We start from the raw sequence: 25,092 nt of genomic DNA on the forward strand, positions 1-25,092 counted from the left end.
GTCATTTTAATTCAGGGCTTATTTCTTCTGCATGCCTGTCAGTCATGTTACCAATAATGTGGGTTCTGTGTGGGGCTAGACTCTATCACAGTGTAACTCAGAGTGCAGGGGAAATTCACAAGAAAAAAGGGATTCAGAATTAGAAGAAACAGAATTATTACAAATTTTAATCATTTTTTTTGTGATAAGCTAGCAAACAGAAACAAGAATATCCAACATCTTCATATCTAGACATCAAAACAATGGACACTTTGCAGGCAGGTGTGGTCTGTCTAGAGTGGGTAGATGAGAAGTCCTGGTGAAACTTGAGCTACACCACTCGGTGTGGTGATGAAATGAAGCAGTAACTCACTGCTGGCATAGTGCAGCAAACTGCCTGCTTTCCTTTGCAGATACAAGAGAAACCTTGACTTCCTGAGACAGGTACATAGATGATTTCCTTATGCTGGCGACCCCTCCCCAAGAAGGGTATTGTTATCTGTGGTGCAGTACTGCTTATGGATGACAAGCTTCTCCTGGCTCTCCACACTGTCCTGTGTTCACAGTTAATGGAGGCGTTTCTCACATAGGTGGAACACAATTACAACAGGTGGATACAAATGAGTAGGGGAAAAAAGCCCAACTGAAAACATGACAAACTGATGAGCGTGAAAAAGTGATAGGGTCATCCAATCTGACAGCCTAAGGAGAAGAGAGTCAAGTAACAGACTATAGTATGGTAATGATTACCCTGCTAGTTGAGGGGGGACTTGCTAGGAGTGGGGGGAGAAAAACCCCCTCAGACTGCATTGTTTACTACCCTGCTGACTGTGGAGTTCTATTTCTTTAATGTTTTGCATGGTAACTATGTTTGCACATGGTAATGAGCTGCCTGCAGGATTCTCTGATGTTTATGATCATCACTGCTGGGACCTTGATTGACTTGGGGAGCGAAGTATGCTGTTGTCTGAGCATGTTAATGGATCAGCGTTGCTGCCTACAGGCCAAGAAAGGTTGGGGTCCTCTGCCTAATGCCAACTCAAATTCGGTTGCATGTCATTTATAGTCACTGAAAGCAGTGTCACTTTTTGCATCTTCTTCTTTGATCATACTTAGAAACTATAAATCCCCAGGGTGAAATCTTGACTCCACAGAAATGAAGAACAGAACTCCCTTCAGTGGTGCTAGGTTTATAGTTGAAAGTTATCTCTTTCTTAAACAATTCCTGTAATTGCTAGAGAACTGTATTTCCCTGCCCTAACAGCAAAGACAATGTAAGTCTTCACAGTCACATAGTCTACTGGAAACAGTCAAGTCTGACTGTTCAGAGTGTTGAGGGCTGATAATAAAGTTACAGCCCAATAATTTCATATTTTTCTCCTATTATCTGCAATGCGCAGCACGTTTTATGTGTTCTGCCCCACTGGGACCATTGCAAGCCTGTAGCCAGCAATTTTGTTTGAATACACACAGTGGGAGGTGACAGGTGCACTATTACAAATTGATCTTGGAACTTTATCATAATATATTCAGCAAGGTGATAATGTGAAACCCACTGGGAAACAGTGAGAGAGGAAGGAGAAATTCCACACCTGGGAACTTATGTAATGTTTAGAGACAGGAAATGGTTTAGAAGGGAAAATATCTCCAATCTGTCTAATCCACTGCCCTAAACGAGTTACCACGGAACCACTGCTGAAGGAGGCAGATAGAGGAGATGACCTCCAGCTCACCTCAGCTTCCGTTGTACTCTCCAGCTTGTGTGCCAACTGGAGCAGCAAGGTACCTTAACCTGACACAGCTACCGTTTATTTTCATGGTGTGCCCCTGGGACAAGGGAGATTTTGAGTGAGATCCTGTGAGACGCATTCTGGAAAACTCTCTGGCATAAAAGGGATATCATGAGATGAAGGACACTTCTTGAAGTGCAGCCAACACCAAGTCTTCCTTCATTGGTTTCCATCCTGGAGCAGTCCCATTCATGCCATTACTCCAGTTTCATTTCAGATTCTGTAGATCCTTTATGGGATTTTTCTGTAGAAGACAAAAGTGTAACCTAATAGCATTGACCAGAAGCTGGTGCTGCATTTGGCTCAGTACATGTAAGCCGCTGTGTGCCAGACACTTCCACCGTGGGCACCCGTGTAACTGGTCAGTAACTGGTCTTGGCTGTCACAGCTCTCTTTTCTTAGGCAACCTGTCCTTCGTTTGATTTGTTTGCTTCACCTGTAAAGATGGCAGATAATAGCAGCCGGGGCTCCCCGGATGCGCGGCGCTATGGGAACGGAATTGCTCTGCTGTCTCCCAGCATAATCACCACAACTGGTCTTTTGGATTAAGCCCCGTGGGGCGCCCCCAGTTTCGCCTCATTGCTGCCACGCCGAAGGAGCCCGGTCCCTCCGCGGATCCGCAGGTGTATCGGCCGCGGCTCTGCCCTCGCCCAACCCCGCCGCTCGTCGCTGCCCCGGGCGCGGGGGGCCCCCGCCGCCCCGTTCCCAGGTGCCTCCCTGCCCGCGCCCGCCAGTCCCAGCCCCGGCCCGGCCCCGCCGCCTCCCCATTGGTCCCGCCCGCGCCGCTCCGCGGCGCCCCCCGGGCGGTGGCCGCGCCGAGACGCGGCGCCGGAGGCAGCGCTGCCCCGCGGCGGCAGCGGCGCTGGCGGTGGCTTAAAGCGTGCGCGGCGGCGGCAGCGGCAACGGCGAGGGCGCGCTCACCTGGGCGCCGCTCCATGGGCTCCGCCGCCGCGCAGGGCGGGGGCGCGGCGCTGCGGGCCGGCCGCCGGAGCCGCTGCGGGGCAGAGCCCAGGTGACCATGCGGGGGATCCGGGCGCGCCCGCCGCACACTTCGGGGAGCAGGTAGCACGCCAGGTGCGCGGCGGAACATGGACTGTCTCCTGCTGGTCGTCTGGACTTTACCTGCTGCGATTCTCGGCGGCACCTCCATGCAATTCCGGACTCTCCCGTGGCTTGGAAGCACTGTAAAGGCAGGTCGAGAGCACTTTTCTTTTGCAGTTGCCTAGTGTGCTTTGATGCCAGGTTACTGCAGTTTCTGGTGCCTTATCTTTCTGCCTTCCCTTGTCAAGTAAATCTCGCCCAATACTCCTTTTCTCTCTCTCGTTTTTTTTTTCTCTTGCAGACCCTTCAGCTGTGCTGCCTCTGTTGCATGTCTCATGCAGCAACTTTAACCAGTGACAGCATCAGTGAATTGAACCATGGTTTGTATAGCCCTTTCTGTGTCTGTGTATATGAACATTTGCATGGATGTTTTTTTGGTGTATTTTTTGGTGTGTGGTCTGGTGTTTGGGTGGTTTTTTGTTTTGTTTTTGGGGTTGGGTTTTTTTTTTTTTTTTGGTAGACTGAGCATTTAAAGGGAAAAAGCCACAGTGATCAGGGAAACCCAAAGTGAAGCACGTTGGCTGCTGTGAAATAGCTAATCATGGGCAGAGATTAACTGGTTAAGCCCTGTGTGCAGAAGTTAAAAGGACTGATCTGTAACTGCAAGGCAAATGAATGAGATGGTGAATACATCCAGGGTTACATGTGTGATTAGAAGGATGAATGTGTGTGTAGCCACAACAACAAAGCCTTATGTGTCTGTTAGGGAAGCAGTGAATCAAAAGTAATGAAAAGATTTGAGTGAGAGAGCGAAAGAAGCCGTGCAGTGCAGACTGAGGGCAAACAAACCTGGGGAGAAAGGGCTGGTGTGAGTGAGAGCTCGGGATCTGTTTGTTCCCAAGTGGCAGAGACTAACACTTGGATGCTGATGACTTTGGGAGGTTTGAAGTGCAGGATATGTTTTTATTGGGTGTGAGTGGAAACAAATTACAATAGAGAACCACACCAGGGTGCAGAAAGGAAAACCCTCTTGCACCCTATCATCTGGTCACTGGGGGATTCCCTCTCTCCAGCAGCTGCTTGCATTTTTTGGCCATCAGCCTGCTTAGTGTCCTCAGCTTCTGCTGTTGATTAACACCACTCGAGGAAAGTGAAAGTTCTTGATGTATTGTTTCCACTGTCTAAGGAAAAGCAACCTCTCACTGGTTATGTTTTCAGCTTAATGTGTGTCCCATAAAGTCTTCTCAGACAAGGAGATTGATAATTTTTGCAACATCTGTTACAATACAAGAAGGAGGGGGTTTTGTTCTTCAACAGTGTTATTTCAATTTAGGAAGAGAAATGAATTGTTTCACTGTCAAATGCATGGACATCTTGTAGTATTCACAGATAAATGCAGCTCAAAAATGAAATGGGATTGGGAAGCAGTTTATTCAGCATAACTGCTTGTATAACCAGAAAGAGGGACAATCATCCTAGTTCAGCAAACGACTAAAATTCAGACATAGCTTCCAGGATGCAAAGGACCTCTGTAAGGCTAGGTCGACAGCAATGATCATGTCCTTCAAGCTAGGCACCTGCTTATACAGCCAGCCGAATTGTGGCACTCTGGTTTTACTTTTCTTGGGTCCTTTTGAGTCTATCTTAGCCTTCTCCTCATGAATATTTTTGTAATTTTTCACATATTGTATCCAAAACAGTAAACTTCTTTGACATGCAATTAGCAATGGCTGACTAAAGGTTATTAGGTGGGATGTAACCTCTTTCTGCTGGAGGTCAGTTACAATTTGAAACCCAGTCTACTCAAGTCACTACAAAGAGATGAGGTCTCACTCAGTTAAGGCATTAATAAATTAATCCTTTAATCCATTTGAACGAGTGGTACAGTTCTACAAAGTCTCAGTCATGGTTACCCCCAGAGTGATACAATATTTACTGCATTCTTAGGGAAGGAAAAAACCTCTCCAGCCCGAGTGGCCTTCACATTTGACAGCAATTAATACAGGGGGAGGAGATAAGCTACATATCTGCTGATGATGACATATGTCTTCAGGAGAGCGAGTGTGGGAATGTTCACAGCTATGCTAGTTAGTTTGTACCTCTCAGTGGGGCAAAAAGGAAACAAACACAGTTTGAGAGCCTGTGTGACTTGAAGGGGTGAATTTATGCACCAGGACTACACACACATATCCTGCAGAGCTTCCAGGCCATCCCCTGAAGGAGGGAACACTTCATGCTGTAGTGAAAGCCTGATGCTTGCTGTGCTAGAATGATACCTTATTCACTGGATACAAAAGCTGATGGCTAACTTTTTATCGTTGCAGATTATGTATTTGTGACACCTGTCAAAGTGGATTCCAGTGGATCATACATTTCACATGATATTTTGCACAGTACTAGGAGAAAGAGATCAACTCAGAGTTCAAAGAGTTCCTTGCACTACAAATTTTCAGCATTTGGACAGGAACTTCACTTAGAACTTAAACCTTCGACCATTTTAAGTGACAGTTTTATTGTCCAGGTACTCGGGAAAGATGGAGTCTCAGATTCTCAGGAACATGACATTGAGCAGTGTTTCTACCAGGGATTTATAAGGAATGATAGCACCTCTTCAGTAGCAATATCTACATGTGTAGGCTTGGTAAGTGTTTATTTAAGACAAATCAACTTTAAAAGTATTTTCATATGTGGAATAGTAGCTGAAGGTATGGAATTCAAATGATATCAGTATATCATACACCATTTAGTCATTTTCCTAATATCACTACTTCGTACTGCACTTAACAGAAGAACTTTAATTATGGCAAATAAATTGCATTACACTCTTTGTGTTTTTCTATCCTAGTCTTGCAGGGGAAAAAAAAAACACCCAGAAGACTGGCTGATGTCTTAGTAATTATTTGTTATGATTTGTGATAGCTTTTACATTTTTACTTGCTCTTAAGTGAATGCTCTTCCTGCCTTTGTGAACTACTATGAATAAAGAAAAAAAATAAATCTATAAGCTTGTGAGAAAAGAATACATTATACCTAAGTTTGTAAACTGCTTTAAGGAAGGGTGAATTTCCTAGCTCAGCAGGAGGTAAGAACCTATTTCCCTCTGTTTCCTTTGACAATTCCAGCCTCATTTGGGTTTCGAACTCTTGACTAGTTGATCTCTTATGAATGTGTTAATATTATCATTGTGTATTTCTCATTTATGGCTGTCATGCAAGTTCTTGAAAATAATCAAGTGATTTTTTTTTTTCCTTCAAAATACATTTGTGTTCATTGCCTGCAGAGAAGTAGAAAGAACCATTTAGAGAATTAATAATTATTGATGATTTTTTAGGCTTATGCCCTTGCACTTGCAAAGCAACCTCCAATGGATGAGAATAAAGCAGTGATGTTTAAGTGTTAGGTGTATGAAGCTATTTGTGCTTTGTGGTTGACTGAGGTCCAGCGGATATGTTGGGTCACCCTCTGGAAATCTGTTTTGCAAAGGTACTTGTCCATAAGGGCTATTAAGCTGTGTGACAAGACCAAAAAAGGAGCACTTGAGACACCCAGTGTTTCCTTTGAAATAGTAATCTGTGACTTGAGAAGAGGGTGGCTCATTAGGAAGGGCTGGGTATTACTGATAACTGGTTGAAGTAGTCTGGATTATATTTTGAATGTTCTACCTATTTTTTTTCCCCTCTACTCCTCCCCTCAACCAGTTAGAGCAAATGGCATCTTAGAGTACATTTGAACAGTTGCAAATATGACTTTGGAGCAGGTGCCAGGAACTGGGATGAAGCTTTCTTTTGTTTTTTATTTTCAAGTTGTGTTTGTGCTGCTGAACTGTTAATATTGGATGTGCTTAGTTTGTTTCTGTGCAAACTTCATTTTCACAACTACTAGCTTTTAGCAGATTTATGCAGAAAAAATGTTTTCAGTTATTGCAGTGATTTTCTTTTCCTCTAACAGAAGTGCTCTACCTACACAGAACAGTAACAGTTTGGTGATGTCCTCTGTTTAGTCACATTTTGTTTTTTAACATGCTTTATGAGCTAAGTGAAGCTGGGCTTGTCAAGTCTTGTCTGGAAAAGGAAGGTTCAAATCTGCCTCGGGTCACAGAGAAACAGAATGTGGTGATCTTAACTGAGACTGAAATGGATCTTTTACCACTGTCTCGACATAGTGATTGTTATGACTGGTAAGCTTCACTTAGAAAATATCCAAAAACTGATCAAAAGGGAATAAATATTATGGCAAGAACAAATTTATTATGGCAGAACCTTTTTCAGTACCTAGATTATCACCAATTAGAATCTTTCTTTAATCATTTCCAAGATTCAGCAGATTTCAACTGAAATTGTTGTTTTAAACCGGTAAATGAAGTAAACATTTACTTATAGTAATCTCCTGCAGAGTAGGTATCACAAATAAAGTATAAGTGTTCCTGTCTCCCTGTCTATTTATTAATACCAGTGCACCTAATGAATCCCAAGCAAATTATTAACAGGCTTCTTAGTCTTTCAATTTGCAAGCCTGCCTTCTTAAAAATGTCGTCAGCTGTCTGTACTGACAACCACGTCATTTTTTAGTGTGATCCAAATTCAGTAATCATATGTTAAGTCTGGACACTGTGCTCTGATCAAGAGAACCTTGTGAATAGCTTCTATATCCTCTTTGCACCAACTACTTTTGTCACTTGGTTGCCCTTCTTTCCTATTTGCTTTGTTCACTGCAATTAAACCGAAAGTGGTGTTTCTTCTATATGGTTGGTAGCACTAATCTTTCCATTGTTCCTTTCATTAGCAATAGCTTCTCTACAATAAAACTGCAGTGACCCATTCTTTCAAGCTTGGAACACCACAATGTGATTTGGAAGCAATTGCATTTCAATAGACTACAGGGACTCTTTGATCTAATTTTTTGGATGACCTAGAGTATTCAGTCATTCAGCTGTCTGTTATCTGCCATTGCCTGCAGAGTAGACTTTTGAGAGAGTCTATATGAAATGGTTTGTTAGGCAGGATGACCTTAACTTAACACTGGAAAGGAGGAAGAATTTGTTGCTTTGGTATAGATCTGTTAAGAGATGTGTGTATCTTACCTTTCAATAGCTTAGCGATGGTAAGGTACTGCATTTTTATGCTGATTTGTTGATTTGAGACCAAATGTTTCTATCAGTTAATAGAATTTTCTTCATGTGTCAGAAGGCAAACTGGACCTGTGCTTTTTATCTGAAGAAGTACTCTGATACATTAACATTTTAGGAGATTGTGTACAAGTTTCCTGTGAGTACTGTCTCCAGCCTTTTCATCATCAAAGTGTTTAGATGCTTTGATTTTTCTAAAGGAAACTGACTGCCTTTTTTCTTCTGCCCTTTCCTGCTTCAGTCAGCATCCATTACCTGCTGGAATGTCTGTTACTCAGCAAGAAAACTGTGATTTTATTTATTTTGAAAATGAAGTTATCTTTTATGCAACAAATCTTGTTTAGCTCTTCCTAGGTGTCTGTTTCACCATCAAGCTTTGAGTAGAAATGTCATGCTTCCTTGGCAATGAAAGAGTATGACAGATTTATTAAAATTCAGGCTTCTGTTAGGCAGATTTGCTCAGGCATTTTATCAGAAATGCCTAGAAGATGGATGTACTTTGTGTACCTTCAGAAAAATGTGTTCTGGACTATCTGAAGTGTAGAATACATTCCCTCCAAAGAAGTTGTGATATTTTTTGTTAAGTTTTCATGTATTATATTAATGCATCCTCACTTTTGGGGTGGGGTTTTTTAACTCTTACACCTTTGGGTCATTAGTTGATGGTAGTAAATAAAAAACTAGCTTCTGTCTTTGGCATCATCTTAATGTGGCCTGAGTAGAAATGAATGCAATGTTCCTCTTTCTTCACTGATATTCATTATGACTTTTAATAAAAGTCTTCTGTTACTCTAGCATGATTTCTTGGAGTTTCCTTCACTCCCTTAGGCTCTCTCAATTGAGATATCCAGACCAGTGGTTTGTCTTACTTCATCATTCTCCAGGCTGCTCTTCTTGCCAAATTCAATTATTTCCCCCCAAAACTCCTGACTTGAGTAATTCCTACTTATTTTGACTCTATGTTTTTATTGCTATTACTATTTAGCAATATAGTATTACTTTTAATTGCCTTTAGCTCTCTGTTTGGGAAGCAGACTATGCCAAATCCACAGAATGCATGGCCTTTTCAGTTTTTTCTGAAGGAGATGGTGCTGGCCACTGCTAGAATAAGACTTATTCAGTGTGGCTTTATCTGTATTCCTACCTCGTTCTTCTTGCTCCCTTTCCCATTCTTATCTACATGTAGGTTCACCATCTTTAACTCCACTTTGATGATACCGTTGTTTTGAGAAGCCTTACTACTGTCTTCCTAGTCTGTGTGTAAACTGTGTTGTCTCCCTGTGCTGCTAGGTCTGTGTATACATAATCTTTTGTGTAAAGTGAGTTTTTTGCAGTCACACAGTAAATCAGGGCAGAAGACAAGAGTAGCCCAGAGTTGTCAGTAGTCCAGTTGTGTTCATTCTTAAAGTAATTTATAACTCTGCATTTAGGAGCAGAAGTCACATTCCCCTTGTGAACAAGAACTCTCTCTTACAAACTCAATTTCACACTACAGTCCGATACACAGCATAGAAAGTAGTGAAAAGAATGAGTAGTTTATTATATAACATTTGTGGGGATGTTGCTGCTGTTTGGTGGAGGAGGCAGGTGAGCGTATATAGCAAGTACAAAGCCTGTGAGCCCAGGGGAAAGAAACCTATGTACAACATAAAGAAATTCTCCTACCATTCCATCTCAGAGGAGGTATGTGTGTCTGTTTTGGGTCAGAGAGAAATCAGAGTTCAGTGGTGCACTTCAAGTCCATCAAAAATATATGATAGAGGGTTTTATTGTTCAGGCCAAATTCAGCCCTAAGCAAATGCAGTTGCCTGGAGGCGTGAGAGGCTGCACCTGCTCACACCAGAGGTGAATGTAGGCCATTCTCTCCCTGTTATGTACCTCAATTAGGGGAGCAGAGTCAGCATCATGCAGTGGCCTTTGTTTTTGGTAAGATGTGATTGAATCTTTCATTATAAGGGGCCTCTTTCTCTTGTCTCAAGTTCTGTTGTGTTTGTTAGTGTCTAGTCAAGGGGAGAGAAAGAGGAGGGAAGGATGAATCATGTTACACTCATTGAGCTGTCAGAGGAGTCTACAGCTGGAGAAAGGGTTAGATGTAGCACTGATAGATAAACAGGAGGTGTATTAATTCAACAGAAGTTGTGTGTGCATGTCTAAAGGCAGGACTTTGCTCAAAGTATCAAAGAAGCCACAAAATTAAAGCTTCTTAATATAGTCTGGCCACCTAAGAGGCAGGCAAGCAAGGAACTCATGTACCCATTCTTTGTAGTCGTTTAATTACACCCTTAATTATTTAAGTTCATGCTAACAACAGCCTCTTATTCCTAGAGCTCACACTTTATGTCCAATTAAATATGTTGAGACAAAGCCCAAGGTTCTTAGGCAGACAAACTTCTATCAAAATCAGTGAGCTAGACTGCTGGTAAAAGTAGAAAATAATTGCTGTTTGCAATGAGGTTCCTTTGGAAACCTACAGCTGTAAAAAAAGGAAAAAAAAAAAAGGGGACAAAATTTCACCTAGTGGGACCTTGAAGAGAAGGAAAGAAGAGAAGGAAAGTACAGAACTGGTGATTTGACTCATTATCAAAACTATTTTTAGTCTATCCACAAATCTTACATTTTCTACCATTATGCCAGCACAATATGAACAGCATCTGGCAAATGAGTACTTTAACTTTCTTTACATTCACACCTTTACATCTTCACCCTTTATAAAGCACTAACTGGTTTACAGGATCATCATTTTGTCCACTGATTTGATGGACAATTTGCCACTGTTCACTCCATGCTATGATAAAAATGAAAACCAGAAAAATCTTTACAGGAAATTGAGGTGACCATGGGGGAAAAGCTATGTTCTAGAAGGTATTTTAAATTATACTAGGCAAATACAAGACACTCTCTCTGGTCTCAGCCTGGAACTGAATGCTGATGGGGAATGAATTGTGTGATTAGATTATGGATTGCCCTTCTCCAGATCTGTCTGATAAGGTTTCTGTTTAACTCTAGGTTTATCTCTGCAAGACAAAAACAGTGTTATCCCAGGCTTTTTGACCCTACTGATTCCTGATGGGTAAGAAATGGAATTCAAGAGGATTAATGATGGAGAAATAATCTGCTTCTGCTGGACAGGAAAAATAATAAGAGGTCGCATTGCTTACAGGTTTTATATTAAGCAACCTGGAACATACGTAGAGGAAGTACTGTGTCACTGAGAGTACTTCAGCTCTGTCAGCCTGAACACAGTGGGTTGTGGATGTGGAACAGCTCACAAGGGTGCCCACAGGAGCTGGTCCTCTCAGGCATTTTTTTGCCTGCTTGAATATTGTTCAGCTGATAGTAAGAGCATGGAGATTTTTTTGGGTATTTCAGACCAAACTTCAGGCTGTTGCAAGCATCACTGCTTATGCTCTTCAAGGAGCTCCAGAAACAGGGAACTGGCCGTTTGTACCTAGGTGGGCTGTCCATCCTGGTCTTGCTTGATAAGCATCAGTCTTCTAAAGGAAACAGTAGCCTCTATCTAGAGTTGAAACACTGGCATTTTTCTTGCTGTAGCAAAGTCTTTCCCCAAAGCTTGGTTCCCACACTTTCTCTAGTCCATTAGAGAGAAGCTTGTATCAAATGCCCTCATAAGGGTCAGGAGAGTATGACCTGTGTGTGCAGATTTGACCTCTTCATAACAGGATGTCTTTGATGTAAATGAAGATTTTTATTTTAAGCACCACTATTTTCGTTTGGACCTTCTTATCCCTGCTGCTGAGATGGGACATGCTCTCTTGTGAACAGCTGCAAGCTGCTGAACAGCTCAGATATTTCTCTTTTCAGAGGCAGAGTCTAATAACTAATAGCAGCTTTCCATCACTAATAATTAACCTAAACACAGTTTATTTTTGTCTTTTTCCCCTTCTTCCTCCTCTTCAGAAGTGTTTGAGGAAGATACCAGGTTTGGAGATGTGAAGTGTGAAGACTTTGTTTACCCAAAACACAATGACAGTCTGTGAAACTGTAGTTCAAGTCCAACTCAAGGAGCCCACCCCTAGAGCTCTGTACTTGACACAAAGCAGTAGAATGGAAAGCACAGGAGAATATGGGTTGTGCCCTCCCTCACAGTCTGCTTAGTTTCAGCAAACAGTGGCATCAAACCTGTCCTTAAACACTTTTTTTTTGGTTAAGCTTTCTTCCTCCTTAGCCTCTCCGCAAAACAGTGCCCTGATTATGATGACAGTTTTGTGATTATCACACTTGTACTCAGTTGGGAACTTGATTTTGGTTCCACAAAGGCTGCCTGGTCATAATCCATCTGAATGGTCACTGGGAGTTTGTGAACAGCTCCTTAAGTCCCCCAGTCTGCCACCTTGTCCCCCACTTTGGCACCTACAGTTTTGTTTGTCACAGATGTGTTTAAGTCTATGAGATAATGTTTTCTGCTTTGCACCTTTCTAGGGTGGGTTTGTTTTTCTGACCCTATGCTCTTTGAAAGAGATGGTAGGTTAATTGCTGGGACTTCTATCCAGTGCTGCAAACACTGAGTGAAGAATGGAGATCTAAAGACTGTGTTCAATGTCTGTGATTGGAAATTTGCAGAGCATGGATGGGAGTGAGGTAAAAACTGGGACCATGTTAGTCAAAGACATCCACAGCTGTGATACTGAAAATATATTGGCCAATTCTGTAAGACAATTTCCAAGTTATCTGCATCTGATTTCATGCTCAGGAGAGAATGACTTACAGATACATAGGCCTTCAGGGATTCTCAACATACCTGCTTTCTCTTTTTGAAAGTTGCAGTGTGCAGTGATGCCCTCACAGCATCTCCCCTGCAGGCAGCAGCCTTTTTAGTCACAAGTGTACCCTCTGACTTGACTCCTCACCATGTGCAGAAACTGTTAGCTCTGTGTCTCACTTTCTAATAGTTTTCTCTCAGCTTGCTAGAGAAGGGTTAAACTTAATCATCTCTGCAGTGAGAGCTAGCAGTGGACCTACAGTGAGCTTTATCAGCTGAAACTCAGACTTCAGTATCTTCTATTTTTTTTTTGTTTTGTTTTTCCTAAAACCCACTCATTTTGTGTTAGGAAGGCTCTGACTAGCCCTCAAATGGTATCTGAATTGAACTTTAATGGATAATTACATTACAAACAAGGTTTTCCTCTGTCTTTTTGATCATGTCACTGGGAGCAGAAATGTTGGTTCTTTCTTGCCTTTTCTTATCCCGTTTTAATCCCAATTCTGTTGCTGCAGGTCTACCATAAATTACACTATGCTAAAGGAATTTCGTATTGATTTGCTCTGACAGTGATTTGACCAGCTATGTGAATAGCTGATGGAAGCAGAACTTATCTTTGGTTCAGACAGTAAAGCACTGACTGAAGCTTTGAGGTAAACATTTACAGAAGAAACCTGAAATCATAATGCCTTGCAGCTCAGGACAATTTACAAACGTGTATTAATTAAGCTTCAGTGCTGGCTTTACTCTGTGTTGGACAAGAACAGCATCCTGGCTCATAATAGGTTGACATCAGTAACCTTTTATTGTTTATCATGCTCGGAAGTCACCAAGAATGAGGGTGAAGAAATGTCAAATAATCAGGTCATATGCAAGTGAATGAGTCTTGATGGTTGAAGCTTGGTACCGTGGGAACCATTATTGTTCAAACTAATTTCTGGAACATGCAAGTTAATTTCTTTTTTACAATGTCAGCTCATAAGCTGGGGAAATCTACAAACAAGTTGCACAGTCAGATGAAAATCCTTTTCCTGACTCTCATGTGTGGCTGCCCAGCTAGTTCCTGCCAAAAAAATAGTACAAGAAAGAAGTTTGATGACAAAGATAATAGGTCTTGAAATTATTCTTGCTGGAATAACAAGGCCCAGCTCAAACCTGCTTAATAGAAGAGGAAGCTGAGGCAATAAAGTGATATTTACTTGCACAGACAATAGGGCGTTGCCTTTTCACTCTTCTGTGGCATTAGCATTTCTAGCTGCCCCACTATGTACACAGCACACTCAGGGCTTTATTCTTTGAGGGCTGGATTCTTGCTGTTCACAGTGGGATCACTTGAATGCTTGTGCCTGCCTCCCTAATATATGTTAATTGAAGGACTTTTGTGTCTCAACATCTTTATTAATATTAATGGAATGAGATTTTTAATAGACCTATACAGAAATGTGCTTGACCTAGCTTGAGCCCTCACTTTTGTTTTTATACTCTGCAGCACAGTGTGGCTTCCAACTCATTTAAGAACGTAATGTTATATTCTGTGGCAGAATACACAAACTAATGAAACGTGGATTACTCCTCAGATATGCAGTTTCTTTGCCACGAGATATAGAATTTATATAACACCAGAATATAATTAGTTGGGGGGGGGGGTTAATAATTAAAAACAGATTTGCTTTTTCTTCAAGCAAATTATTGCACTTCAGTGAAAAGAGTGAGCATTTAATTATCTTGAGACAGAATTATGCCACACACCCGTTCTTTTTTTTTTTTTTTCCTTTTTTTTTTTTTGTTCTTCGGAAGAAGTCATCCAAGCTGAGTCTTAAAATGGGGCTAACGCTCAAGAAAGGTTTCAGGTTAATACTGTAATCAGAGTATAAACTGGTCATGGTCAAGGATAGGTGTAAATGTAACAGAGCGTCAGAGAACAAAGTTTAAACTTTCTAACAAATGTGGCTACCCAATTTCATTTCCTGTTAACACCTGACAGAAAGTTGCCTTGTTAGATGGAAGTATAAGTTAAAGATTAAAATGCCAGTTGCAGGCTGGAGCTGAGATTATTTTTCTTTGCACCCCACTGCAGACAGTACAGTAGGGACAAGAAAGACTTTCTGTCGCCTTGGCACTTCCTGACAAAGGATCATTCCTAATTTGCAATAGATGTCTGTGAGATCACTTCAGCTACCAGCCTACACAACAGCATTGCCAGCCTGCAGCGTTTCTCTGTTGGTTTCTCATTGTGCTAGAAGTCATGCTGAAGGCCATATAGATATTGTTTGCACTCCCAACATCATATGCTGATGATCGGATTGTTATCCTCCCTCTAGCAGAAAAAGCTTGAGCAAAAACAGGAGTGGGAAAAGGACAGTTTCCATGCTGAGAAAAGTGAGTGGCTGATGTCTGTTGATTACTGCAGCACAGTATCTTCCAGTCTCATTGACATGTATTTGCTGCTTTATGGATTGCATCTAAAGCTTGTAGTGAGTAAAAGGTTTTATGTTGACTGCTTTGCATCAGCACCTGGCCTCAGGAAAGTTCTCTTTTCTTCCTCCCTACGTCATCTTGGCCCTTGAGCCAAGAGGCACACCATTTCTTTTGGGAACATTACTGGAATCACTGTTTGGTTTAGAAGGACGTTTTGCAGATGCAAAGTACTCCTGCCTCATCAAGAAAGTGAAGCATGTCCATTTGTCCTGGGAAACCCAAAACATATCTCATAAATAATCCATTGTGGTGGTTTCACTGAATCAGAAGTGAGATGAAGGAAAAGGGCTTACTTGGAGGGCAAAGAAACCCATCTGCAGACTGACCCTATGCTGTTTTCAGCAACCACTCAGACAAGTAACAACCAGGAGAGAAAGGAGGTGACAGTCCAGGCAGTTTCCCAGAGAGCCAGCTGCTGCTAGTGCTGCTAGAAAATGCACTGAAGTGCTTGGCATCTGGTGCCTGCATCTGCCAGATACATTTCAGTGTGCTAATGTCAACTATTTTAATTCTGCTGGGCTGCCAGCATATTAGGACAGTGAAGAAGTAAAAGAAGCACAATGGTCACCAATAAATACGAAGTCAAGAGTTAAACATAAAGAGCTTACTTGGCCTAATTGTGGTCAAGTCCTAATAATGTCAAGTTGTGGCATTGGGAGAAAAAGAGGAAAGTAGCTTTTGAGGCTTGTATCTCATTAGGAGATAGCCCTCATAATCTTTGATCTACAAAAATGTGCAGATACTGTTACTTGTCTTCCTGGGAGCACCTGAAGAAGGCAAGACCTTGTTTGTCTTCTGCTCTTAGTAGAAGAGCCAAATAATTGCAGAGAGTAGAACATGCAATCTGTTACATAAATAGTTAGTGGATTCCTCTGCTTACTGGAGAGTCCTGGGTGGTCATTTTAGCTGCTGAGGCGCTGAGTATCCTGTGGATCTCACTTAATGAAGACCATGAATGAACCCAAATACAGGGTAGGAGCCATGACAGAGCAGCATACAGCTGGTGCCATGTGGCATTGAACGCCAGACTAATGGTATGGTGACAAAGGTTTGCTTCTCTACCAGTCTGTGTGACAGATGAAGTATCAGTTGAAGGACAGTTTGGAATAGAACCTGAATCAGAAAGAGAGGCAATAGTTTACCATAGACAATGGAGGCTGGAAACAAAAATGTGCCAGACTTTGGGATTGACCTGTGAGTATTGCACCAATTCTATTTACAGGTTTTCAGCTATTGGGTTATAGTGCCATGAGGAGTTTGTTTTTGTTGTAATTTTCCAAGCATTTCTTGAAACCTAGCTTTTGCTGCTCAGAGTAACACCACAACACCAAATTAGCTGGAAATAGTTTGAGGGCTGAGGGAATTGTGTATTTTTTTGTTGTGGCTGTTCACATGATTTATTTAGCAATTTTAAAGATTACAGTTTGGGAAAGTCAGGGACAGGCTCTAATGTGAGAAACAAAACAGAAGGAAATGTTATTTGCCCAGAATGGAGGTCTGTCTTCTGCCAGCTAGCATTGGTGTGTAGCAAAGGTCGCTCTACCTCCACAGCCCTACTTCTGTTAGGTTTAACAGAAGATGTGAAACATTCTGACATTGGGGTAGCTGTTTCCGACTCTTCCTCTCCCTACTTACAAATACGTAAAAGGTGGATGTCAGGAGGATGGGACCAGTCTTTTTAAAGTGGTGCTCAGTGACAGGATGTCTCACTTTCACTGTCTTACACCCAATAGTGACTTGTTTACACTCTTTCACTTTTTCTGTTTTGAACTTTGCAAGGAAAAATTAAAAAGACAGTTTCAAACCATCACACAGGACAAGGGATAACAGGCACAAATTCGAACGTTGGAAGTTCTGTCTAAACATCAGGGGGAACTTTTTTAATTTAAGGGTGATGGAGCACTGGAACAAGATGACCAGAGAGGTGGTGAAGTCTCCATCTCTGGAGACCTTCAAATCCTCCTGGATGTGTTCCTGTGTGACCTTTATTAGGTGAGCCTGCCTTGTCAGCAGGGTTGGACTAGGTGATCTTCAGAGGTCACTTCCAATCCCTACCATTCTGTGTGATTCTTTGAATAGTGCCCAAGATACCTCCATGGATATGTCACATTCCTTTCATGACAGCTTAGCCTGTGGACCTGACTTCTTGCATTTTACTTGACAGTAAAAAGGAGGATAAATTTATAGATCTGTACATATGTATCTAAAGCAGTGCACTGAACTGGAGCCAATCTTGTAATCTTGATTTTACAATGGACACTGAAATTCAGGGTCCATTGTGACCTGTTAAGATATCGGTGTTTCCTTAAGGTTGCACAAGGCAATGGCTGAAACTATTCCAACAGGATGGGGAGTGTAGTTTAAACCCTCCCTTACCTTACCAGCATTCCTGTGCATGCTGGCTCTCCACAGCAAGATGTTTGATTGATTCGTAACAACTGATGGGCAGTTTAAAATTACAAAGCTTTGGTTTCCTTGCTCCTGACAGATAAAGAGGGTGGGCTTTTCCTGATTATATGGTATACTTTCAAAATGTTTAAGTTCCCTATGGTGACTAATTCACTTCCACAGCACATTAACGCGGCTGGTTTTATGCTGTGGGAGGAGTATGTAGTGTAACATGCTGTGAAGAGAGGAAATGTTTCACAACAAGAGTTCCTTCTGGCTTTTCCTCTGTTTACATTACCACCTAGAAAGAAGAAAAGGTGGAGTAAATGACTGATGATCCAGATGGATTGCATGAACAGCCACATCTTTAGTCATGAAACATTAAGCTGGGCAAATTTGCAGAGATGTGTCAGGATTGCACTTTAACTCCTGGAAACACCTAAGAAAATGTGTAGGCACAAATAGGGCTTGGCTGCCTTCACCCCAGGAGTCTTTGGTGAAGCAATGCACCTTTAGTGGCAACTGAGCGGCCTGTTTGTATTGGGGAAGAGTCAGGGATGCACTAATATGAGGGACAGGGGCTTGAGGATATTTCTAGCAGAGAAGTAAGAATCTGAAAATGATAAATCGGTGGCTGTGCAAGTGACATGGAGCTTCAGAGATACTCAGCATGAGAAGATCACAATTTTTACTTTCCATGTTCACTTTTCTAGTTCTTGCCTATAAACCCTCTTGTTTATGGGAGCTAGTGTGCTTTGACAGTACTCCTTAGAGTCATGCAGCACTTCACAGAATACCAAGCCTATCCTTGTTTCTGAGTAAGGGCTCAAGATACCAGAGTAGCCAAGATGTGCAACAACTCTCTCAATTTAGGCCTGAATTCTACGGAGAGCAGATGCTGGCCGTGGTGTGGCATGGGGCAAACTCGGGGGCTAATTTATGGGGGAGAGGATTGTGGATGAATGTGCAGAGTTTTAAGGCAGGACAAGGACTAGTGCAGTACATCTGAGCACTGCTGATGGCTAGTGTTTGGCTGCAAGTAGAATAGGTTGGACTAGATGATCTTGAAGGTCTTTTCCAACCTGGTTAACTCTGTGGTTTTGTGAAAGCAAAGACTCTTTAGGCCCAGCTATACTTGGCAGTATCATATCATGAAGGCAGGTTTCATGGCTGTAAATGAAGCTTTTTCATGATGTTGACTATAGCTGTCATTTGCTACTTTTAGTCTTGTCAAATAACTCGCTTCTTGTTCAAAAGCCCATCATAAACTAAGGTCTGGTTGCTAAAGATGTTTGGTTTGTGTGGTTATCCAAACCTTATGGGAGTTGCTATTGTAGATGTTTCTTAATAGTCTGAAAAACTGACAGTAACTGAGTGGATCTTTGGGGTACTGCTGCCCTGTATGTCAGATTTAATAGTATGAGTTGCACTCCAGGTTTTACTTGCCAGTTCTTGGGGACAAAATGTGATTCAGGCACACCTAGGTGTCTGTCCTGTTTGAAAGGTGATTGCAGCAAAAGAAGATTAAATGTAGTCTTTCCTGCTTCTCCTTTCCCAGTGGTACCAAGTGATCACACTTTATAAATGTGAAAAATGGAGAGCATTATAGGAAGGGATTTCTTCATTATGGACAAACCTCAGACTGCCATGAATGTGACTGCACATTTGAGGGTCACCTACCATGTAATGTTGTTGTTTCTGTGAGTGGGGTCATCCAGTGATGTGCCAAGGGACGGATCTTGGGCAGAACCATGTTTGAAGGCTGTGTCTCTGTGTGGGACACTTGCCAGCATGGAACCCTGCACATATCTAGCTGTGCTCTGACCTGTTCTTAGTGCATCTGGTCACTGCATCTCAGTCCAAGCTACTGAGTGACATCCTGAAGGTTTTGGCTGGAAGGTGGAGGAGTTTTAATAGAGAAACCCAACTGGAGTCAAATGTGAGCCTTCACAAGTCTCTTTTGAGCATTTACTGGGTCGCTGACAAAATTCTGCCTATAAAACTGAGAAATAAGCAACATTGAAACTCAACCGCTGAAGAAACAGGAGTTTAATCCAGATAACCTGGGCACCAGCCTGACATTCTCACTCTTGGGCCATCTTTGCTTCTTGTTTTTCATTCCCTTAATGGCCTAAACTCTTCTGTTCCCCTCCCTTTTTTCCTTCCCACATAGATATTTCAACATATGTATATGTCTGTGTATGTGGAATATCAGCAAAGCTGATACTTTACTCCCTGCAGAGTTCCTTGCAACCACTCTCTCATGTAACTAATCCGTAGCAATGTATATTCCAACAAGGAAAATTAAAAGGTTGGGAACCACTGACCTAACTTCTTAGTAAGCAATACAGCTGGCAATCAGATGTAACCCGAGCTCCTCGTTATTGGAGCTGCCTGAGCTATTCATAGCAAAGTCAAATTGCTATGGGAATTGAGCTGGATTTATTTTGTTTGAATGCAAATTATCCCAGGTCAGACAGGCTCAGATCTTCTGCCCCCTCAAATTCATTTGCATCAGCTCTGCCAGGCTGAAGCTTTCATCTGGAGGATGTTTTCTGGAGAAAAGTGGGTATGGGTATTGAAGCATTTGCTTTGGGGCTTTGATGCAGTCAATATAAGTCATGAAGCCAAGACCTCCAAACAGACTGAAGGGTTTACCATTAGCTAGCCCTATACAGTGTCCAAATGTGTTGGGTAAGTGTCTCTCTACTGGGTACAACTTCAGCAGGATATCTTGTAAGGAAGAGGGAGTCTTTCAGGCTTGCCTGCCACTCTCACTCATGATATGAAATCTTTGGAAAGGTCCAGCTGCCAAAGTCCCATCAGCACAGAAAAACAGGCATTTTCACTGAAAAATCCCAGATTTGATTCTAGTACCTGTGATCATAAAGGCTAATAAGAACTCTTAAAACTTGGTTAAAAATAGTTCAAATCAGAAAGAAAATAAAACACCAAAGCACTTTGACATTATCTTTAACAATCTTATAATTCATGGCGTTGTTTCCTGAAAGACCTGATTCATGACCTTTAATGTTTGGAGCTGCTTGTCTGATAGGGAGGAATGTTCCTGATCAGAAACACTCAAGTAAACATCTGTTAATGCTAAGTACCTATGGAAAAGAATTTCCAAGTCCTGATTTTAGTTATCTGTCATCATCATCAATTTTTTTTGTATCTTCTTTTTTTCCCCCTAATCTTAACTGCTTTTGCCTTTATCACAGCAACAGGAGCAGAAGATACATTAAGAAGGTATGCACTTTCCCTAGAATATTAGTGCATCTGAATTCCATCCACAGAAAATTGATTAGCTGTACACAAAGGAGGAGGAAAGTCTTGCCAGAACATTTTCATTGCACCTAATCCTTCAAGGAACGTGAATAATTTGTAGCAAACCAACTTGAGGGTGAAATTCTGCCCTGTCCAGAGGTCTGTTAAAGATCCAGGCATCTTGAAGTCACGTTTAAGAGAAGCATAAATGGTGCTTTTATTTTGTGCTGTTACGCAGAGTGAGGCCTTGTGCAGCCAAGTCTGGCTGGGAGGTTGGAGTAGATGATCTCTGAGGTCCCTTCCAACCTAAGCCATTCTGTGACAGGGCTGACGCTTCAAAATTTCTCAAAGGCACATCTCTGCTCGCACTTCAAGGATTCTCTTAGGCTGTGCACTCAGATACATGGGATTAGGAGACTGAAAAAGCCACCTCCTGATGTCAGTTGTGTTCTTGACGTACCATCAGTACCTAATCAACTGTATGACAGCAGATGACAAAGAGAGGGCAGCCTCTTTTTAGGAAAAGTGAAGCAGAAAAGCATTCATCAAACAATCCTGCTGTTTCCTGTTAGCATTGTGAAGGATTTCAGAACTGGCATAACCAATGCCATATCTGGATTTTATCTTGGGCTTACAGGGGTTTGCTTAAACAGGCCATAGCCAAGTGCTTGTACAGCTACCAAGCCTCCATTCAAGCTGCTGGTTTTAGCTAGTTGCTTTCCAGAGCCATTATAGCCAGCCAAAGAACCGTACTGATGGGATCATGAATGAAGTGATCTTGAGTGCAACTTGGTAAACCTCTGACACTTAACTTAAATATTATTAGTGTCTACTTAGTGTTATAATGCTGTAGTTTACATTAGTATTTTTCTCCTGTTCATTTATCGTGCCTACTTCTGTATTTAAAAAAACCCAAAGCATGAGAAATGAAAGAGCTCCTGTACTGACAAGCAAGTATTTAATCTGTGGCAAAGCAATCAAATTCGAGTTACTTCTAGAATATCTCATTACTCTGCAATAAATCCCGATTTAACACTTTGAAATACCAGGGCCTGGTTCAATTACCTTAAGTGGAGGAACAAACAAGAATATTTCCGTATTTGCCATATGTTGACAGAGGGTTGCATGAAGATGTTTTAAACAAGTTCAGTCAACTGCAGAAACACAAAAGCACCATTCAGAGATAACACTGGCTTTGTTCATATAGAAATAATTAAAGACATGCAATTTTGTTACCTTGTTGGAATAATTGCTGAATGTTCTGCATGGCACTTCTTTTGAGCAGCCAAACTGAGTTGTCTTTCATGACTAACTCAGACTGGCAATTTAAACATCATACCCTCCTTCTGTCACATCCTTAGATGTGCTATACTGTTAAGAACTCTTTAACACTCTACCTTTGCAAGAAATCTATATTATGTTAGAAAAAAGAATAAATGGAGTTATTTTTTGGAGTCACTTAGAATCTAAAGAAAAAATGTGATCTGCTATACCATTCTGAAGTCATAATAGACAAACAGTAATTCTGCTGTTTTTTTCCATGATAAAAGTGTGTGTTTTAGTGTGTATGAACTTAACCTAAACATTAACTTAACCTAAACATTTGCTGTGGTGCAGAGCCAGGTACTCCAGTCTGGTGAAAATCAGTAAAGGTCTACTGAGGTTATTCTCATCAGCCAAGGACCCAGTCCAATAAAACATTACATTTATATTTCTCTGACTCAGAGTAGTTGCCAGTAACTGCCCATGTACAGACTTGATACTTTTTCTGAAGGATGGATGAATTTGCTTGGCAAACATAAAAGCTAGGGAAAAGTTTAGTTCACTGCAATTCTCTTTTTCTTGGTGTGTTCGCATGCCTTTGTGCTGCCTGGTTTGGGATAGGATCAAAAATGAACATACTCTGAGTTTTACTCGTGGGATTTCTGACTTCAATAATACATGTGTATTATTGGAAACCTCATGAGAGTCTATTCTCACCAGTTTCCCAGAATGTTTTCTTTCCCAAATTGGTATAAACCCACTTTGGAAATGATTGCAGAGATGATGTTCAGCTCAAAGGAAGCTCCTGGGTGCTTAACACTCTCTAAAAATCACTCACTTATTTAACAACCTATGTGTGGGTTTAGAATCCAGGCTTTTCACTTTTTTTGGAAGAATCATGGATGGTATCCCTGTCACTGTGGCTCAGAAGCTTGTTCTAATTTACCTAGTGCTTCAGCACCCTGGGTGCATCTGTGTCAAGTGCCCTTCTGAGGGGACAGACACTGTACAAGGGAAAAATGTGCCTCAGCTCAGTTAGCTGCTGCTGTCCCCTTTGTATTTACCACCCAGAAAAGGGGCTGTAGGTCAAAGCAAAGAGGGAATGGATTTCTTTAATTGCATGATTTACTGCCCTTGGTTTGGCTGTTTGCTCATGATGCTTCCCAAGGGTAAAGATATCTTTCACCTCAGCAACACGCTCTGCAATCCGGCTCCTTCTTTCTGCATTGCCAGATATCTTCCTTGTCATTTTTTTTTCTACCTAATTTCACATCTTAATTTGCTCATTTTGATTATATTTTCCAGAGCACTGACATTTTGACCCTAACCTGAGAGGTGCTCAATAACCCATCTCTCAAAAAGTCAGTTAGAGATATTGGGTGTCTGCGATTCCAGGTCAGGCTGTACTATGCTGCTGGCTATAATTCTTGGAAGTAGTTTTGCTTATGACTGTAGTAAGATTATAGTCTCACATATTTTTCAGAATACCAACTTAACCCATCCCAAGAGGTGAGTCTACTTCATTACACATTCTCTAAAGAGACAATAATTTATTTAGACTGCTTACACGATGCAGGATTGCTATGAACAGCCTGGTCCTAGTATTCACTGAATAGCCTTGCTTTGTCTAAGACGAATGTTGGCAGATTTAACAGGACTTTATTCTTCCTGGGATTGCTTGGCATGTATGAGAAAACTGAATCTCTTCGTCATTTTCAAAGCATGACCCCAACCTCGTTCTAAACAGCTGGCATTTTTCTTGCTGTCTTGACAGGATTTTGTATCAGGCTGCTGGTGTATACACAGGAGACTGCCATCTCCACATGGGTTTCTATGAGTATGCATTTGAAACAGATCTGCTGTTCTCCAAGCTGCTGGCTATGAACTAGATGTTGCAAAATACCATGTAGACACAAATGTTGTGCAGTGCTTGAGCTAATAACCTAGTCTCTAAACAGCTAAGTTGTTTCTAGTTTGAGATGGTTGCTACCAGCTGCCTTGGGAGGATGTGCAGAATGAATGGAGGGCTGATCACAAACAGGAAACTCATTTCTGTACTCTGTAAAGGGATTGCCATTATCTGCCTATAAAACCTGAGGGAAGGACCTCATCTCATCATCAGTCTGTGGTGGAATCTGAGCAGAGGTACAGGAGTTATGAGGAGACCTCTTCTAGCACATGGTGCGGTGTTTTGGTATTTGAAAACTCCAATTCTGGAGGCAACTTTCAGCTAAACTTTCAGCTATTGCAAGGTATCTCTAAGTTGTGTAAATATGTTCCTGTTCTCTGGATCTCCTACCTTCTTTCTGCTTCCAAGACACTCATTATTATTCCAAGATGCTCAGTATGGGAAGCAGACTGATGGACAAAACCCACAGACAGGACATCTGGTCTAGGGGAGTCTCCTCCAGCAAGAGAATTCTTTGGTGGCAGAGATCAGTCTTCTGTGTTTCCTTTCTGGTACCAAAGTGCTGGAGACTTAGCAGAGCATCAGGGTAGAAAAGAAGAGTTTGATTAAAATGAACTGTAGCCAAGAGCTTTTCATGAGTTTCCACTGCGAAGTGAATAAGAAGACTCCAGTGTGCTGTGATATGAGATGGTCCCAACACCACTGGGGTGTGAATACTAGATATGGCATCTTTGACCTCAGCTAATTTTAAATAACTAGCAACCATGGTCCTTAGGTTCTTCTCATTTTTTATATGTTGAGAAAATACTTAATTTACACTTTAAGTAGAACAAAGAACTGTACTTTATGTTTCTGTACTTTACATGCTGTAACTGTTGTTAAGATGTGCTTGAATCAAGGAGTTGTGTTTTTTAGCAGCTGGGCAGAAGTCTTGGATCAATGTCCACTGAAGTCTGTGGAAAGCTTTATGCCAATTTCAGCTGGCCTTTTGTCAAGTCTTTTAGAATTTTGCATGACTATTTGGAACTATTGTAATGGGTGTGAAACACCATTTAACTCTTCCTTCTGAGAGATTTTTCATCTTGAATACATGCACACTCACCTAATGGTATAGACTGTTCATTTCTTTCGA

General features: G+C 41.6%; 1 protein-coding gene across 1 annotated transcript in view; it reads left to right on the plus strand.

Moving 5' to 3' along the window:
- Positions 1-2,857: 2,857 nt before the first annotated feature.
- Positions 2,858-25,092, plus strand: part of ADAMTS18 (ADAM metallopeptidase with thrombospondin type 1 motif 18) — a 75,672-nt gene continuing 53,437 nt past the window's right edge. The window contains exons 1-3 of the mRNA XM_054389619.1: positions 2,858-2,959; positions 3,112-3,190; positions 5,135-5,451. Coding sequence (XP_054245594.1) covers positions 2,858-2,959; positions 3,112-3,190; positions 5,135-5,451 — 498 coding nt within the window. The remainder of the gene's footprint in view (positions 2,960-3,111; positions 3,191-5,134; positions 5,452-25,092) is intronic.

This window comes from Indicator indicator, chromosome 19 (assembly GCF_027791375.1).
Source record: "Indicator indicator isolate 239-I01 chromosome 19, UM_Iind_1.1, whole genome shotgun sequence".
In the NCBI taxonomy this organism is placed as follows: domain Eukaryota; kingdom Metazoa; phylum Chordata; class Aves; order Piciformes; family Indicatoridae; genus Indicator; species Indicator indicator.